Here is an 18,759-nt window from a genome sequence, read left to right as displayed (position 1 = left end):
AGTTGAATCGGCTTGCTTTCAAAGCGCTATTTAAAGCGCCCTTCTTTCTCCGCGCTCGCTGTTGTCGCCCTGTTGATGACGTCAGCAATGCGGTTTAATCGGGCGCACTTTAGTCGAGCGCGGTTTTGTCGTGCCACGTACTAAATGAATGGTTGTAAGTCAAGGTTGTAAGACATTTTATCAAGGTCACAGAAATAATGTTCATCATTAAAACATCTTTTTTTTTCTGTGGAAAAAGGATCTTATGCAAAGCTTTATTGAGTACATCATTTCGGCACATATGAAAGCAAAACCATACCTAGTTATTTCCCGCACAAACCCATATAGTTAAAGTATGGATTCTCCCTCCCCCTTTTAGGCCAGATCACATCGTCCAGTTGTGTTTCTTAATATTGCTGTGGGAAAATCTTTTTGGCTCTGACAAACACCTGTTGAAGTGTCCTTGGTTTCCATGGCTGGTTGTCTCATTGCCTGGAGCATACATTCCTTTCCGCCTCGGGTTGTTGGCAACCCGAGAGTCGAAAATGGCTGAAACAGCAAAAGCAAATTTCAAAGCCTGATAATGTCCTTCCTTCATGGTACTGTAATCAAAATACATAGGATTGAATCCTGTTCCTCTCCTGATAAGGTTGGTTGGGCGGGCAGAATATCCTGGAGTGTCCTTCAAATGAACTTTATGGCTGCAGTGGGTTGAGAGGTCTGGCCTTCTTAATCCAACTCACCACTGCATATTGCAGAATGCTAGTTTTATGGAGATGGGAAACCAGTTTTATGTCATGTTCCAGAAGGGCTTTTCAAAAAAGAACTGGACTTTCTTCTTTTGTTTTATTTATTTTTTTTTTTTTTAAAAACATTTCACTTCTCATCCAAGAGGCTTCTTCAGTTCTGGCTGAATGGTGGGGCATGGAAGGATTTAGAATAGAATAGAATTCTTTATTGGCCAAGTGTGATTGGACACACAAGGAATTTGTCTTTGGTGTATATGCTCTGAGTGTATATAAAAAGACAAGATACATTCATCAAGAATCTGAATCTTTAATAAAAGACGATACAAATGAGCAATCAAATCAGGTCCTCAATGGAAGGCAGGTTGGTAGCCATTATTTTTTCTGCCGTTCTGATTCTCCTCTGAAGTCTGTGTCTGTCTCATTAGGTTGCAGAGCCAAACCAGACAGTTATGGAGGTGCAGGTGAGAGACCCAATCATTCCTCTGTAGAACTGAATCAGCAGCTCTTTGAGCAATTTGAGCTTCCTGAATTGGCGCAGAAAGAACAATCTTTGTTGTGCTTTTTTAATGATGATGTTAGGTGTCCATTTATATTTATATTCCGTGCAGTCACCTGTTTATTAGCGTTCTGAAGGTTGGTCTTTTGGCTCTCTGAGAATCACTGAGACCATTGGGAGTTTATCTGTACTCTCGGGGTCACCTGGATCAGAGTGCAAATGGGTAAGGAGCCGAGGTGGCGCAGTGGTTAAATGCAGCACTGCAGGCTACTTCAGCTGACTGCAGTTCGGCTGTTCAAATCTCACCGGCTCAGGGTTGACTCAGCCTTCCATCCTTCCGAGGTGGGTAAAATGAGGACCCGGATTGTTGTTGGGGGCAATATGCTGACTCTGTAAACCGCTTAGAGAGAGCTGAAAGCCCTATGAAGTGGTATATAAGTCTAACTGCTATTGCTATTGCTAAGGAACAGGGGTGGGTTCTGGCAGGCACTACTGCCAGTTTGCTTGTGTGTGTGTTGTGTGCGCGTGCACCCATGAACGGTGCAATAAAAATTGTTTTGTGCATGGGCAGAAGCGAAAAACAAGATGGCGGTGCCAGTGGCGCCACCCGGAGAACCAGTTCAGTGGTGCGGCAGGCCTGAGTCGCTGCAGTTCCAGCAACCTAGGCCACCACACTACTATCGCTTCAGCCAAACTGGTAGGAACCCATCACTGGTAAGGAAGCTTTTTGGGGACTGCTGAGAGGACTGCTGTAGATGGGAGTTAGGTGGTGTCATGTTGACAAGGCCTGTTCAATTTTAATATAAATGGCCTCTTTGACCCCATTTTCAATGGGTCCTCTCTATCCAGAATGTGGATTCTGCTGTCTTCCCAAGAGAGAGCTAATAACCAACCTCCAGAGAGGTCATGATTTGACCTTCAGAGTGCTAACAACCAGATTGACTGCTGAGGAATAGAAACCCTTCCATTCCCCACCAGAACTGGAGAAGGAGCAAAACGTCTTCAAAGAATAAACCAAGAAAGTCTGGTTGTGTTCTGATCCAGGCTTCCCAAGATCACGAAGCAGACTCCTCATCCCGATAAAACCCTTTTTATTTAGGTGAAAGGGAATTCCTCTCCAGCAAAGTCCCGGCCGACAGTCTTTCAAGAGATTTCACAACGACAGACCTTTATCAGGCTTGGAGAGCTGCCAGCTGATATCTTCCAAACTCCACGCTGTAGCAGCAATTACCATATTTTTCAGAGTATAAGATGCACCTTTCCCCCCCCCTAAAAGAGCATGGAAATGTTGGTGTGTCTTATACACCAAATACAGCCATTTTTGGCCTCCCGAAGCCCCGCTCCTGCATCCCATTTTTGCAAAACAATGGGCCATTTTTTGCAAAAAAACCCAGGTGTTTTTTCCTTCCTCCAACCCTCAGAAGCACTCTGCAGCTTCAGCAGGGCTGGGGGAAGGCAAAAATCCCCCTGTTTTTGCGCAAATTGGCCCATTTTTTGCAAAAACGAGGGCGTTTTTGCCTTCCCCCAGCCCTGCTGAAGCTTGCAGAGTGCTCCTGGGGGCCGGGGAGCACAAAAAACTTACTTACTTACCCCTTCGACATCTTGGTGCGTCTTATAGTCTGAAAAATATGGTACTTGGCAAGAAGTCAGGAACAGATCTTCATCCTAAAGAATTGAACTAATTGTCTCCTGCAAATTCCCCTTCCGCTCCTCTTTATTCCCTATGGGAGGGACCATCAACCATCCACCTGTGCCTTTACGCCCAAGTTGGCCCTTGTTCCTTAGCTGTTCCCTTCTCCTGGCAGCTCTGCGCATGCGCACACTGGGAACAAACTCCAGCTCTTCATCTGCCTCACTGGTGTCTGACTCCGAAAGCATCCTCACTGTACGAGTCTTCCGCCAGCTCCACTGGCCTCTGGCAATCCACAACAGCTGGCGGGCCTTTTGGAAAAAAGCATCTTTGGGACAAATATGACTAGGATGATTGAGACACTCCACAGACAATGTCACGTCATGTTTTGAACACTTTTCTTCCCAACAGGGTAGCTCAGGATGGGAGATCAGAGGCAACGTTCGTTATCCACATCCGGAGAATCACTATATCATGTTTTAGGACTGGACAAGAATGCCACCTCAGATGATATTAAGAAATCATACAGGTAAGGAGGTGGAACCTCATCCTGAAGATAGTATGGATTTCAGATGCATTTTAAACATTTGCAGGCCGTCTTGAGTTTGAAACATCTCCAGGTGGCGCATAAGTAGGTGGCATACGGACCTTTGTTGATACAACCAGCTCAGCTTGCGATTTGGGGGGTCTCCGAATTTCTAGAACCTGAAACAGGTAGTCCCCAACTTAAGAACTATGTCTGGGACCAGAATTTCTTTTGGGGAGTAAGGTGGTGATTAAGTGAATGGCTGCAGTTAAATCGCACGATCCGTTAAGTGAATCTGGCTTCTCCCCTTGACTTTGCTTGTTGGAAGCTGACTGAGAAGCTTGCAAATGACCATCACAGGGTTCTGGGATGCTGCAACCACATGCTGGTTGCCAAGCAACTGGATTTTGATCCTATGATTGTGGGGATGCTGTGATAGTCGTAACCAGCAGGACTGTTGCCGGTCCCTTTTTCCCAGTGCTGTTATAACTTCGGGCAGTCATTCAATGGATGATTGTAAGATGAGGTCTACCTTTACGAGATCAGCTGGTGTATGGACCAGTAAATGCACTCACTAGCTATTTCTATCGGAGAAAATGTGGCCGTTGGAATCCCCACAACTTTATTGAGTTGGGGAGACAACAAAAATTCGATCAACTCTGATCTTCCAAGGTGGTTTATTTTTTTTATTTTTTTTGCAACTGACAATATCACTTAGTTAAATACGAGCTTTTCACTTTATAAAGCAACTTGTTTGATTTCAGTAGAAAGCAAAAATTAAGACCACAGGAGCATAACCTCAAAGTGGCAGGTGGTAAGCTCAAAAGTAACGTTAGCAAGGGTTACTTCTTGAAAAGAGTAATGGAAGCTTGGAACCAACCTCCAGCGGAGGTAGTGGGTCCATTATCAGTGACTGTTTAAACAGGCTTGGAATAAACACACGTCCATCACCCTGACAAGAAAATTAAAAATAATTCGGAGTATAAGATGCACCCTTTTCCCTCAAAAAAGAGGGTGAAAATCTGGGTGCGTCTTATACACTGAATACAACCTTTTTGGCCTACCGAAACGCCACCCCCTTTTCAAACATGGACGTGCATAGCCTTTAGGAGACTTCCAGAGTGCTCCTGAGGGCCGGGGAAGGCTGTTTTTGCTCGTTTTTGGCCCCCCAAACCCTCAGGAGCATTACAAGCCTCCCAAAACCTCTGCATTCCCCCTTTTTTTTTTTGCAAAAAAGTCCCCTTTTTTGCTCATTTTTTGGGGGGAGGCAGCCCCCAGGAGCACTCTAAGAGCCTCCCAAAACTCTGCATGCCCCTTTTTTTGCAAGAAAATCCTGTTTTTGTGAAAAACGGGTCATTTTTTGCTCATATTTGACCCCCTACCAGCCCCAAGGAGCACTCTACAAGTAAATAAAAACCTCAACGGGAAGACTTGAGGGACCGTTAGGGTTTTTTAACCATTTTTTTTTTGCTATGTTTAACGGGGGTGTGGAACACTTGAGAGCTGAAGAAAAGTGCTTTGGAGTAGTTGTGCCCCCAAAGTGTGGCATATTTTTGTGGGTTCACAACTATGATTCAGGTAAAGAAGGCATTGAAGTTTCAAAGATGCTGCCACATAGAGCAGAAAGAAAATGCCAAATCTACTTGGAGTGTCCCTCTTAGCGTTAGCTTAAACCCACATGCAAAAACACGAATTAAAAATAGAATCAAGCAGGTCCAAAAACTTGGGACGTGTTGTTATTCTTTGCATGCCAGGAATTATCCTAATTACTTTAACCTTTTTTTCATTTCAGTCATCTAATTGGGGGATTGGGTCACCTTGTTCTTTAGCTGCTTCTAATCAGCGGGTGTTAGAAATCCTGCCAATGAATTGCAAAAATAAAGTTTCAGGATTTATCCTAAAAATGCATCAGGTGTTTCCAAATCTGTCTGTAACTGAGGCTGATCAAGAATAATGATCAATAAAAAGTAAGATACAGAAGGATCTTGACAAACTTGAACATTGGGCGCTATCTAACAAAATGAAATTCAGTGGTGAAAAAAGTAAGGTTCTACATTTAGGCAAGAAAAATGAAACGCACAGGGACAGTATAAGTGGTACCTTGCTCAGTAGTAGTAACTGTGAGAGGGATCTTGGAGTCCTAGTGGACAACCATTTAAATAGGAGCCAGCCGTGTGCAGCAGCTGTCAAAAAAGCCAACAAAGTTCTAGGCTGCATCAACAGAGGGAGAGAATCAAGATCACGTGAAGGATTAATACCACTTTATAAGGCCTTGGTAAGGTCACACTTGGAATCCTGCATTCAGTTTTGGTCGCCATGATGTAGAAAAGATGTGGAGACTCTAGAAAGAATGCAGAGAAGAGCAACAGAGAGGATTAGGGGACTGGAGACTAAAACATATGAAGAACGGCTGCAGGAACTGGGAATGTCCAGTTTGATGAAAAGAAGGACTAGGGGAAAAATGATAGCAGTCTTCCAATATCTCAGGGGTTGCCACAAAGAAGAGGGAGTCAAGCTATTCTCCAAGGCACCTGAGGGTAGAACAAGAAGCAATGGGTGGAAACTAATCAAGGAGAGAAGCAACTTAGAACTGAGGAGAAATTTCCTGACAGTTAGAACAATGAATCATTGGAACAGAAGTTGCCTCCAGAAGTTGTGGATACTCCAACACTGGAAGTTTTTGAGAAAATGTTGGATAAATGGTGTATGGTTTCCTGTCTAGGCAGGGGTTGGACTAGAAGACCTCCAAGATCCCTTCCAACTCTGTTATTCTATATTCTGTTCATGCCTCCTAAAAGAAGCCACACAGGCAGAGTTGAATAAAAGTAAAACAATTTGGCTCTTTGTGATGTCCTCTTTCTTGAAGAGTCAGGTACAGCTAATCCTCGACTTACAGCCATAATTGAGCCTAGAGTTATGGTGGTAAGTCATGGTGGTCATTAAATGGGTCACTATGTAAGTAGACCTGATCTGATGGCATTTTTTACACTGGTCATTAAGTAGATCCATTTACCCAATTTGGGGGTAAACACCAGCAAAACTGGCAAAAAAATTTTAAAAAATCGCCATATTTCTAGTGGAGGTGGCAAGCAGCCATCAAGGGAGCCAGTTCCCAGCATCCCAAATGTGATTGCATGTCTGCAAGAAAGAGTTGCAGCAGTCGTAACTTTGAAATCGGGTCACAAAAAGCTCCAGGTTTCTAGCCGGATGCCTTGGCCAATAGGAGTGGTCCTCACTTAGTGACTGTTCGAAGTTACAACAGACAGACACTCTCCCAAAGCAGCATTCTCAGCATGTGAATATCAGTATATCAGAATGTGAAGTCTGTGTGTCACTCACACACACACACCATGTTTGGGGTATAAATGATTGTGTGTTGCTTCGTTTTTTTCCCCTGAATTCCATCTGCTTGAAGAGTGACTCCCCTGGGAGTTGTTCCAGCAGCTATATTTAAAGTTTTATCAAGCTTCCCCCCCCCCTTACATCCTAAATATTGTTTTCTTCTTCCATAGGAAACTCGCATTGAAATATCACCCCGATAAGAATCCAGATAATCCAGAAGCCTCTGATAAATTTAAAGAGATTAACAACGCACACGCAATATTGACTGATGCCACAAAAAGGAATATTTATGATAAGTACGGTTCTTTGGGGCTGTATGTAGCAGAACAGTTTGGAGAAGAGAATGTGAACACTTATTTTGTATTATCCAGCTGGTGGGCAAAGGTGAGTATTAAATGGGTTCTGTCCTGAAATTAATTAAATTAATGTGGTCTTGAAACAAAATTTGCCTCATTCGTTTCAAGGATTGAATTTGCCCTTTTGCTAACGTTGGGGGGGAAAAAAAGATTAAATATTCTGGCTTCCATCTAGCTATTACGGATGCGGTGGCCTAGAGGCAGTGGTGGGATTCAAATAATTTAACAACCAGTTCTCTGCCTCAATGACCATCTGGGTAGGTGTGGTTCGATGATGATGTGACTGTGTGGGCCTGGCCAACTCAACGCTTTGCCTTAGCTGTGACGATGTAATAAGGGTTAACGGGAGAGGCAGTTTCTGTAAGCAGGGCAGTAAAGATGAGGCTAGAAACAACACCAGAGTGTTTCCTTCCTGCCTTCCTTACAGGATTAGCTCTGTAAAGTGTGGAAAAAAACAAAATGAGATTTCTTCCAACAACCGGTTCTCAGAACTCCTTAGAACAGTGTTGGTGAACCTTTTTGGCACTGAGTGCCGAAATGGGGGCGTGCGCACGTGGGAGCGCTGGAAACAGAAGACCAGCCGTCAGGAAGATGATCTTCTGATTTCTGGCATGCGTGCCACCTAGTCTTGCATGCATGCATGCATGCATGCACCGGAAACTGGAAGAGATCTTCTGGTTTCCTGTGTGTGCATGCACACCACCCAGCTAGTCTTCATGTGCGCATGCGCACCAGAAACTGGAAGAGCAGGTGGCTGGTGTGCATGTGGGTGCTGGAAACTGTAAGATCATTTTGCTGGCGCATGCATGCATGCACTTCCAAGTTCTGGTGCTCCCGCACATGTGAAGACCAGCTGGCTGGCGCACCAGAACCCAGAAGAGCTCAGATGGCTCACGTCCCCGGGGAGATGTCTCTGTGCACCACTTCCGGCACGCGTGCCATAGGTTTGCCATCACAGACTTAGAAAGTTAACAACCAGTTCTCCCGAATAGGTACGAACTGGCTGAATCCCGCCACTGCCTAGAGGTGGAGCTCTTGTCTCATAATCCGGAGGCTGTGAGTTCAATCCTTAGGTAGAGGCTGATATTTCTCTCTCTGGGCACACTGAGAATATATCTGCTGAATAAAGCTTCTCATTGGCAACAAGAAAGGCATCCAGCCACTAAGCACGCAGCTGCATTCAGTTGCCCAGACTCCATCCCGCAAGGGATTATGGGGTCATTAAAAGAGGAGTAGGTTCTTAGCTACCACACGCTAGTTTCTTTGGCCTCTTTCTCCTGTTCCTTCTCCCCCCCCCTCCATAAATTGAATAGCTGCTGAGGCTTGTAAAAATGCTAGCTGCAGCATGATTAAAGAAATGTTAAATCACGCATGATTTGTGCGCCGGTTAATTTTCCTGGGGGTCATAAAGATTTCATAAAGAAGCAGCCTTGTCTTTTAAGGAGTTCAGAAAGGTCGTAGGAGATCGTATTTTTTTCTAGATGCCCCCCTCAGCCTAGGAAAGGAAAAGCGAACACTTTAGCAGAGGACAGTGAATTGCCGTTCCTGATTTTACAAGGGCGGGCGTTTTAAAAATTCATCTTTTTTTTTTAAGTCTGCCATTTGCAGCCCTGTTTTTCAAACATTCATCATAATCACGATCAGCTTTTCTAAAATGAATTTGTTTTCATCTTGCGTGGCAAGGTGCACATTTGAGGCCAACAACACATTTTAATTTGAAGATTTTTTCATGAGCCATATCTTTCTGATTATATTAACGTCCCTTGGGACGATGCCAAGGATGCTGCGAATGATCACAAATGCTGGAAAATATTTACTGCCCTACGTGCTTTGCACAAACCTAATGATAATGATGGGGACTATCTTTCCTATTCTATTTCCTGAAAATTCTAGATTTTGGGGGCCTCCTTACAGTTCGAAACACATCTTAATTAATTTTTCGGAGTATAAGACGCACCCTTTTCCCTCAAAAAAGAGGCTGAAAATCTGGGTGCATCTTATACACTGAATACAGCATTGTTTGCCTCCCGAAACCCCACTCCCTTCACCAAAATAGCCGTGCATAGCTTTTAGGAGGCTTTCAGGGAGCTCCTGGGGGTTGGGGAGGACAGAAATGAGCAAAAAATGGGCCGTTTTTTGCTCGATTTTGTCCCAGCCCCACCCCCAGGAGCACTCTACAAGCCTCCTAAAGGCTGTTCATGCCCTTTTTTTGACAAAAAATGGGCTCGTTTTTGCGAAAAACAGGCCGTTTTGGGGAGGTTTGCAGAGTGCAAAAACTTTTTTTAAAATTTGCCTCTTCAAAACCTTGCTGCATGTTATACTCATCAATATATGGTAAATATGGTAAATCTAGTAAACGGGGGGGAAAAAGGGTTGCTGGTATTTTAGCTTAAGAATATTATATGCTGTCACACATTTTAAGCCTCCTGTAGGTTTGAGGGCTCTGCTTTCCTGTTTTGGTGAGTCAGCCACACTTATCTATGACTTTTCAGCTTTTTCCTGGATTCTCTACCACGAGAGAAGCATTTTGAACTCCCTCCATCAAAGAGCTTGGTCATGCTTAAGCCATTGCTACTCTCCTATACAAAAGAAAGAGTTTTGTGCTAATGGATGCAGTTTAGATGTATTAGATCAGATATACCGTATTCTTCGGAGTATAAGACACACTGGAATATAAGACGCACTAAGATTTTGAAGAGGTAAATTAAAAAAAAAAGATTTTGCACTCTGCAGGCCTCCCAAACCCTCTGCACGCCTCGTTTTTTTTGTGAAAAACATGGCATGCAGAGAGTTTGAGAGGCTGCAAAGGGCTCCTGGGGACGGAGGGGGATGATGGCAAAATCAAGCAAAAAACGGCTTATTTTTCTTTCGTTTGTGCCCTCCCCGGCCCCCAGGAGCACTTTGCAGGCCTCCCAAAGCCTTTGCACATCCATTTTTGTGAAGGGGGCGGGGTTTTGGGAAGCCAAAAATGCTGTATTCAGTGTATAAGACGTACCTATATTTTTGCCCTCTCTTTTGGGGGGGGGAGGTGCATCTTATACTCCAAAAAATATGGTATATTTTGGTAATATATAATCCAGGCTGTCCTTATGACAGTCCGAATGCTGGAAAAATTGGTCAGGAGGGCTAATGAGAGGTTTAGAAATATTTCTAAATGCATCTATGCTTTTATTCCTCACAATTCATTGCGACACAGTGCAGTGTTCACCAAGCAAAACAAAACAAGAATAAATATTGTTAATGTATTTATGACGTTAATATAATAGGAGGGTTCACACACAATCATTAAACCCAAAGGCACGTTGGAATTATGACGGTCTTGAAAGACTTACGACATGGGGGACACAATGGTCCCAAATGGACACAGTTGGTAGGGGTGTCCAATCTTGGACACCCCTCAGAGTGATTGACTTCAACTCCCAGAATTGTCCAGCCAGCATTTGACATCCAACCTGCAAACTGATCCACCATGTTTGCTTCTGAGTTGCCTTCCAAGGATGCCCTGTGTAGAATTGGCTGATTAACTATCGTATTTTTTGGAGTATAAGATGCACCTTTTTTCCCCCCAAAAGAGGGTGAAAATCTGTGTACACCTTCTACACTGAATGCAGCATTTTTGGCCTCCCAGAACCCCACCCCCTTCGCAAAAATGGCCATGCATAGTCTTTAGGAGGCTTCCAGAGTGCTCCTGGGGGCTGGGGAGGGCAAAAATGAGCGAAAAGAGGACCGTTTTTTGTTTGTTTTTGCCCCCCCTCCCCAGCTCCCAGGAGCACTCTACAAGCCTCCTAAAGGCTATGCCTGCCCTGTTTTTGGCAAAAAGTGGGTCCATTTTTGTGAAGAAAACAGGCCATTTTTTGCTCATTTTTGCCCCCAGGAGCATTTTGTAGACCTCTCAAACTCTGCATTTTGTGAAAAACAAGGCATGCAGAGGATTTGAGAGGCCTGCTGAGTGCAAATACGTTTTTTTTTTTTAATTCACCTCATCAAAATCTTGGTGTGTCTTATACTCTGGTACGTCTTATCCTCCAGAAAATACGGTAACCTGAATGCCTTTGAATCAGTGTCTCAAAACACAGGACATGTTGCTGAACAGCTGTCATAAATCAGTCCGTATAGTCAAGGTGGAAGACCACACCCAATGAGCCGTCATCAGCTCTCAAGGCACCTACTCAGCAGTAGATTTTTCCAATGCTCAAGAGTTCAATGCTCAACACTCAACCTTTCAGAAGACCCAATTCTGGTCACTTTGTTTCTGTGACTTGTCTTCCCCAGAGGCAAGCTTGTTTGCTTGCTCCGTACGGACAATCTACGTTTCTTTTCTCCCCTACCCAGGCGCTGTTCGTCTTCTGTGGGCTCATAACCGGGTGCTACTGTTGCTGCTGTCTCTGCTGTTGCTGTAACTGTTGCTGTGGAAAGTGTAAACCCAAACCCCCCGAAGGAGATGAACCGGAATTTTACGTCTCTCCAGAAGACCTGGAGGCCCAAGTACAATCAGACGAGAGGGGTGAGTATGGGCTGCTCTCGTTTTCATCCGCCAGGAACACATCCACACATCAGAAAAGGGGGAAGGGGTGACACAATGTGACTTAAGGTGCAATAGAGTTGGTGTAGTGGTTAAGGCATCAGGCTAGAAGCATAGAGAGCTCTAGTCCCACCTTAGGTTTCAAAGCCAGCTGGGTGACTTTGGGCTAATCATCAGGAGACAGTGAGTTTATAGTCAGGGGTGGGCTTCAAAAATTGCAGCAACGGGTTCGCTACCCTGCTGCTGGGTGGGCGTGGCCTAGTTGGTCTCCTGCACCATGTGGAGGGCTTTTTTCACTCTCCCGAGGCTCCGGGGGCTTTCCTTGAGCCTCTGGGAGGGTGAAAACTGCTTCTCCTGGGCTCCGGAGGCCGGAAACTGGCCCGTTTCCAGACTTCCAGAATCTCCGGTAGGCCCGTTCCCCCCCCGCCACTCCCTGAGCCTCCGCACAGGCCCTGCACTTACCTGACAGGATGAATGGGCGCCGCTTGGAGACTCCTGGTAGAGGCGGGATGGGGTGGGGGTGGCCAGCCAGGAATAGTATTTGGGGGTTCGCCGAACTGGGCAGAATCCTAGCTAGAGGGTTGCCTGAACCCGTGCAAACCCCCAGCAGCTCACCCCTGGTTATAGTTCTGCCTTGGGTATGACAGCTGATTGGGTGACTTTGGGCCAATCAGCAAGAAGTTTTCTCTAGTCTAACCTAGGCATGAAATCCTGCTAGATGAGTTTGGGCTAATCGTTAGGAGACTGTGAGTTCTAGTCCTGCCTTAGGCCTGAAAGACGTCTGTATGACTTTGGGCTAATCATTAGGAGGTGGTGAGTTCTAGTCCTGCCTTAGGCATGAAAGCCAGCTGGGTGACTTCGGGCCAGTCTCCCCCCTTCTCTCAGCCCAATTCACCTCACAGGGCTGTTGTTGTGGGGCAAATAGGAGGAAGAAGGTATGCTGGCTATGTTTGCCACCTTGAGTTATTTCTAAAAATAATAAATAAATATATAAACGTGTAAATAAAACAAAATTTATTTCGGATGACACCTTCACTCCCCATTGCCATAGGTGTGTTGCGACAGCCTCCAGGGAGAGCTCTCAAATAATGATTTTGCTTATTACCTTTCTTACTGTCTCCCCGCTCCCCTCTCCAAATTTAGATTCTCCGTCTACCCTTTGTACTTTTAGATTCCTTTTCTTTTCAAAAATCGCAGCCCCAAACTTTTCTTTCTAAGGTACTTAAGCAAATTACTGGCATGAATTATCGACATTTTTTTTACGTCTGTTGACTTGCTTAAAAGCTTTATAATTCATCAGACAGTAAGTCACTTAATATAAAAATAACAGCAAATTCATAAATAAAGCATTCAAGTCGATACAATTTTTTTAAAAAAATGAAATATGTGAAATTTGTAAAATGGATGAATGTTCAAAATAGAATGTCATAGCAACTTGTTCTCACCAGCCTGTTACACCACCCATTACAGGTAGTCCTTGACTTAACAACCATTTTTAACGACTATTCGAAGTTACAACAGCACTGGAAAAAGGCTCTTATGACCGTTTTTCAGACTTACAACTGTTGCAGCATCCCTGTGGTCACATGATCAGAACTCCAGCACATAGCAACCGGCATATATTTATGATATTCGTAATCTCCTGGGGTCATGTGGTCACCTTTTGTGACCTTCTGACAAACAAAGTCAATGGGAAGCCAGATTCACTTAACAACAGGAGTGGTTCACAACAACCATCAAAAAGGGTTGTAAAATGGGGCAGAACTCAATAACTATCTTGCTCATCAGTGGAACTTCTGGGCTAAATTGTGGTCGTAAGTCAAGGACTACCGGTACCATCTGAGTAGCTGCAGAATACTTTCCTTACAATAGGTCGGGAATTTCTGGTAAATACTCCGTTCCACCAACGATGACACCTTGCATATACCACTAATGCTTAAATCAGTGTTTCCCAAACTTTTGACATATGTGTACCTCTTCTATAATTTTCGTAACACTGAGTACCCCTCATAAAAAACGCTGAGTACCCCTCATAACTCCATAAAAAATATAGTTAATGATTTTCACGCTTTCTGAACTTTCTGTAGATCAGCGGGCATCTTACGTGTTGCCAAAGCCTCTCTGTGTATGCAACAATGTGTGGATATGACATTTGGAGCAACATTTTGAATTCTTGCAACGAGTCCTTTATTAATTCCGACCATACTTTTTGCTCCATCTGTGCTTATTCCAACACATCTATTCCAATCAATTTTGTTCTCTTGCATAAATGTATTCATAACATTAAAGATATCTTCTCCTGTTGTGATATTCCCACGTGATCCCCACCAAACTCCGGTGCAACGCGTACCCTCACCAAACTTTTCCCGTACCCCTTGGGGTACGCGTACCACACTTTGGGAAACACTGGCTTAAATAAACTTTTAATAAAATATGTCAGTCAGGAAAGGTTCTGTCACCTCTTTAGCTGGCCTGACCGAGGCCGCCTTGGAGGCTTCAGTGTTGCCACAATGGTGCTGAGGGAAAGGGAGGGTGGGGGAATAGAGATAGTTGGATTTTTTAGCCAAAACAAAATAGTTTCCCCTGAGAACCAAGGACATTCCCAAAGGTGGTTGAAGAGAGGAGGAGTGAAGCTTCCAAGCAACCGGACAGCACTTTGATTGGACCATGTGTACTGGTTGTTTGGGAAAGCGGGGGAAACTTTTACTTTTGATTACCATATTTTTCGGAGACGCACAAGATTTTGAAGAGGCAAATTTAAAAAAAAGTTTTTGCACTCTGCAGACCACCCAAAAACGGCCCGTTTTTTTGTGAAAATGGGCCCTTTTTTTGGAGAAAAAAAAAAAAGGCCATGCAGCCTTTAGGAGGCTTATAAAGTGCTCCTGGGGGCTGGGGGGGACAAAAATGAACAAAAAACAGCCTGTTTTTCGCTCATTTTTGATTTTGATTTTTTGATTTGATTTTATTAACATTTGTAGGCCGCCCTTTTCCCTGAGGGGACTCAGGGCGGCTCACATAAAATCAGGGAGGGGAAGTACAAACAGTAACATAGACACATATAATAAAAGTAATAAGCAACATACATTCATCATTCGGGAGGGGCAACTATCCTTGTCCCCAGGCCTGACGGGCTAGCCAGTTCTTGAGGGCTGTGCGGAAGGCCTGGACGGTGGTGAGGGTACGAATCTCCACGGGGAGTTCGTTCCAAAGGGTCGGGGCAACTACTGAGAAGGCCCTCCTCCTTGTAGTTGCCAGCCGGCACTGGCTGGCTGATGGAATACGGAGGAGGCCCAATCTGTGTGATCTAATTGGTCGCAGGGAGGTGATTGGCAGGAGGCGGTCTCTCAAGTATCCAGATCCACTACCATGCAGGGCTTTATGAGTGACTAATAGCACCTTGAAGCGCATCCGGAGATCGATTTTTGCCCTCCCCAGCCCCCAGGAGCACTCTGGAAGCCTCCTAAAGGCTATGCACATTTTTGCAAAGGGGGGGGGAGGTTCGGGAAGCCAAAAATGCTGTATTCAGTATATAAGACGCACCCAGATTTTTTTGAGGGAAAAAGGTGCATTTTATGCTCCGAAAAATACAGAAATAGGTGAAAATCATGGGAAACCTTAGAGTCGGTTTTCTCCAGTCTGTTCCAATATGATCTATCCACTATACCTGTTCTTTGAGGAGCCTCTGCTTTCTTTGGAGTTCTGTTTGTTATGGGTGTATTACCTGGAACCCTGGCAGATGCTGGTAGGTCCTTCTTGATGTTCAACTTTCAAACAGGTGCTGTCTGTTTTTCAGAGAACACCGAAGTCCCCATCATGATCCAGCCAGCCTCTGCCACAGAGACGACCCAGCTCACGGCAGACTCCCACACCAGCTACCACACCGATGGATTTAACTAAGTTAAGGAAGCACTTATTTAACCCGAACGGATAAGAGTAAATCATTAAATGGCCAATCCAGCACTAGAATCATGGACATTAGGAATAGATTATGGGGAAGGGAAAGGCGTTCGCCGACGGTCAATTGGGCAGCTTCGTAACCTGCTGAGAAAAAATATATTTTGTAACCCCCTCGTCATCTTTTTTGTCACCTTCAGTGTCGTATCTCAATGAGACATGGGAGTACTGTAGCATGCCGAATCTGAACCTGTTTAGCTTTAGTCTCCTTCTTCCCCCGCCCCCTCTCTCTCTCTTTCGTTGTCCTCCTCCCCCCCGGTTCTGTTTTTCAAAAGGAAAAATAGCATGTGTCAAGTTTACATTATAAACGTTTTTTGTGTTGTAAATGTACTAAGGAGTTTATCATGACGAGTGTGACAGGTTACATTCTGCATTTTGAGCAGTCCAACCAGTTAGAAACATGGAAACCTTTTTTTTTTCAAAGAGAACTTTTAAAATTGATCAAGTGGAGCCACAAAACTTCCATACAGTTGAGCTACCAATCCCCTTCCTGCTCCACTGGGGCGCAACAGAGATTTCCGATTGCCCACCTGACGTTTTGCCTCAATAACTTTATTTTGAAAAAAAAAATGCTGATGTTGCAAGGAAGGAAGGATGTGGTGGGTTTAAGGGGCGGGGGAAATGCTGTTTTTTTTGGAAATGCTGTTTCCGTTTCTTCTTCCAAAGCCATCGGATGCTTCGCAGGCGTCTTGTCCAACCTCTTCTAGGTGCAGGAAGTTGTAATCCCCCTATATCTGGAGGGCGATCCCCTCTGCAAAATTTTCTTTGTAGTTTCCTTGTGTGGGGAGAGGGCCAAAGTAGTGGTTTTTTAAACTACAAAACTAGAAATTACTTGAATCGTCTCTTTAAATTAAAACGCATATTATTCTTGTTTTAATTTTTAAAAATATAAGCATTTCCCCAAACTATTTATAGTTAAACCGCTTGGGGGGGGGTTGGGGTACATATGCATGTTTTCACTGCCCAGTTGGAATGAAGTGTTAGCGATATCCAAGAGCAACTTTTAGATTTTTAAACATACATACATACATACAAACACACACACACACACACACACACGATACTTAAGGTTTATTTTTAATTTATATTTTAAAATAATCCCGGCTCACGATTCCTTAAATCGGTGCCATTATCCGGCAGGTCTTGGGGTGCAGCCCTCAATATTCACCAGCCAGCGATGTTCACCTCCTGTTCTCGGGGTGTAAGGCAGTGATGTCAAGCATAACTCGATGACATCCATCCATTGATATAATTTGAGCCCCTTTGCTCGCGATTTGGGTGATGACATTTTGGTTTCTACACCCGGCCAGCGATATGCGATATTGTGGCTGCCATAGTATCACGAAGCTGATAGAAAGCACATAATTCACATCCTTTGCACCTCAGCAGACTTAATGCATGTGATGTCACTCCCTCTCCCCCCGCCTTCCCTTTCTCAGTGTTCACGGCTGGGAATTTTGGGAGCTGCAATTCCAAAACATCTGGAGGGCTACCAGGGTAAGGAATAGTGAACTAGCAGGTCACCATTCTGACAGTGATGACTGTGGCTTCCATTTTTTTTCCCCGTTTCCAACCTGCAGAGCACAAATCAGATTGAAAGTGACTAGAACTGAGCAGGAAATGGGGAATGAGTTGGACCTGGGGTGGCCGGATCAACCCCGCATCCATGCCTGAATTTATCTGGTTGGTTGGTGGGCTGGTTTCCTTCTCTGCCTCAGTCCTTCCTTTATAAAAACAGGAGCGGTCCTTCTCCAATGTCCAAATTTCGTTGTGCGGTATACTTTTACCTATTTGAAGCAGTGTGTGGTAGAGTTGTGTGAGTTGTGTGCCTAAAAGGCCATTTTTTTAAAAAAAGAAAAACCCCACTTGCTCATCCTTGTATCTGTGTAGAGCAGGGATATTCAACCTTGGGCGCTTTAAGACCAGTGGACTTCAACTCCCAGAATTCCCCAGCCAACTGGCTGGGGAATTCTGGGAGTTGAAGTCCACAGGTCTTAAAGTGCCCAAGTTTAGACACCCCCCTGATCTGGAGAAATGTTCTGCAGATGTTCTTCTGGACCCAATTCCAATTGGGCTTGTTGTATTGAAACGCTTTTTTTTCTGTGATGAGTGGGAGAATCCACCACAAATGGAAATTGTGTGTTCATCCAGGCAGCGGGCATCTCAACGTTTCCTCTGTCACTTTGCGGTACAATACACTAGGTTGTGTTAACAAAAGTCAGAACCTCCCCTGTTTTTTCCAGCTGCTTCGATCGCTTCCCCGCCCTCTTTTTTTTGTCTCACCATCTCATTCCCACTTCGCATTCTTTCCGTGTGTGTGTGTGTGCGTGCGTGGATGCCCACGAAATCCCGTCACCAGCAACAACAGCCTTCGCATCACGGTTTGTGAGGTTTTGTCGTGGCTCGTTGTGACATTGTCGTAACATCTACTGGGCGTCTGCGCCAGAAAGGACCGTTATAATTTCTGAGAGCAGGTGGCAGCCAGGCGTTTGAATGCTCCCTGGTGTGTATATTTGTGCGTGTGTTGCATCGTCGCGAAGTCAAAACGTTCACTCTAGGAAGCTTTTCGGGGAATCTTCTCGCAGGTTTTCTATTTTACAATGGTCACCCTTTTTTAAAAAACAGGCAAAAGTTTTATTTCGCATAATACTTGAAATAGTTGGTCAGTCTGTCTAGTTGTTGTTCCACTTTTGTGTCCAACTTTCGTGACTTTAAGACCTGTAGACTTCCAACTCCCAGAATTCCCCAGCCAGCATGGCTGGCTGGGGAATTCTGGGAGTTGAAGTCCACAGGTCTTAAAGTCACCAAGGTCCCTTGGTGTTGATGAATTTCCCCTTCCCTTGATTTTCACAGCTTCTTTTTAAATGCTTCTCCGTGGCTCCCTCTGCCCCTTCTGAACCTAGATATAATTTTGATATATATTTTTAAAACAATTTGAAAGATGATGTGCAAACCCAAAAACCATTTCTCAAAATTACCAATTGGATACTGCCCTGCTTAGCTCAGTTATACTTTTGAGTTCACTGACAAAAAATTGAACCATCCCCCGTCGGTTTGCCAAAACATGTCGAGAGAACAATGCCTAATAACTCTAATTAATAAATGCCGTTTATGAATTAATTCGTATATATGGATTGTCAAAGCCTCATCCGGTTTATCATCCCATCCGAAATAAAATTAAAAAACCAATGGGGTCAGAGCAAAA

At 44.4% G+C, this 18,759-nt stretch overlaps 1 protein-coding gene across 1 annotated transcript in view; it reads left to right on the top strand.

The window, feature by feature from the left end:
- Positions 1 to 17,762, top strand: part of DNAJC5 (DnaJ heat shock protein family (Hsp40) member C5) — a 97,380-nt gene extending 79,618 nt beyond the window's left edge. Inside the window, exons 3-6 of the mRNA XM_032218141.1 lie at positions 3,266 to 3,383; positions 6,893 to 7,106; positions 11,411 to 11,582; positions 15,394 to 17,762. Coding sequence (XP_032074032.1) covers positions 3,277 to 3,383; positions 6,893 to 7,106; positions 11,411 to 11,582; positions 15,394 to 15,497 — 597 coding nt within the window. The 5' untranslated portion in view covers positions 3,266 to 3,276 and the 3' untranslated portion in view covers positions 15,498 to 17,762. The remainder of the gene's footprint in view (positions 1 to 3,265; positions 3,384 to 6,892; positions 7,107 to 11,410; positions 11,583 to 15,393) is intronic.
- Positions 17,763 to 18,759: the final 997 nt, after the last annotated feature.

Source organism: Thamnophis elegans, chromosome 5 (assembly GCF_009769535.1).
Source record: "Thamnophis elegans isolate rThaEle1 chromosome 5, rThaEle1.pri, whole genome shotgun sequence".
NCBI classification, from domain to species: Eukaryota; Metazoa; Chordata; class Lepidosauria; order Squamata; family Colubridae; genus Thamnophis; species Thamnophis elegans.
Note: the sequence above shows the minus strand (reverse complement) of the source record. Positions and strands in the feature narration are given on the sequence as shown.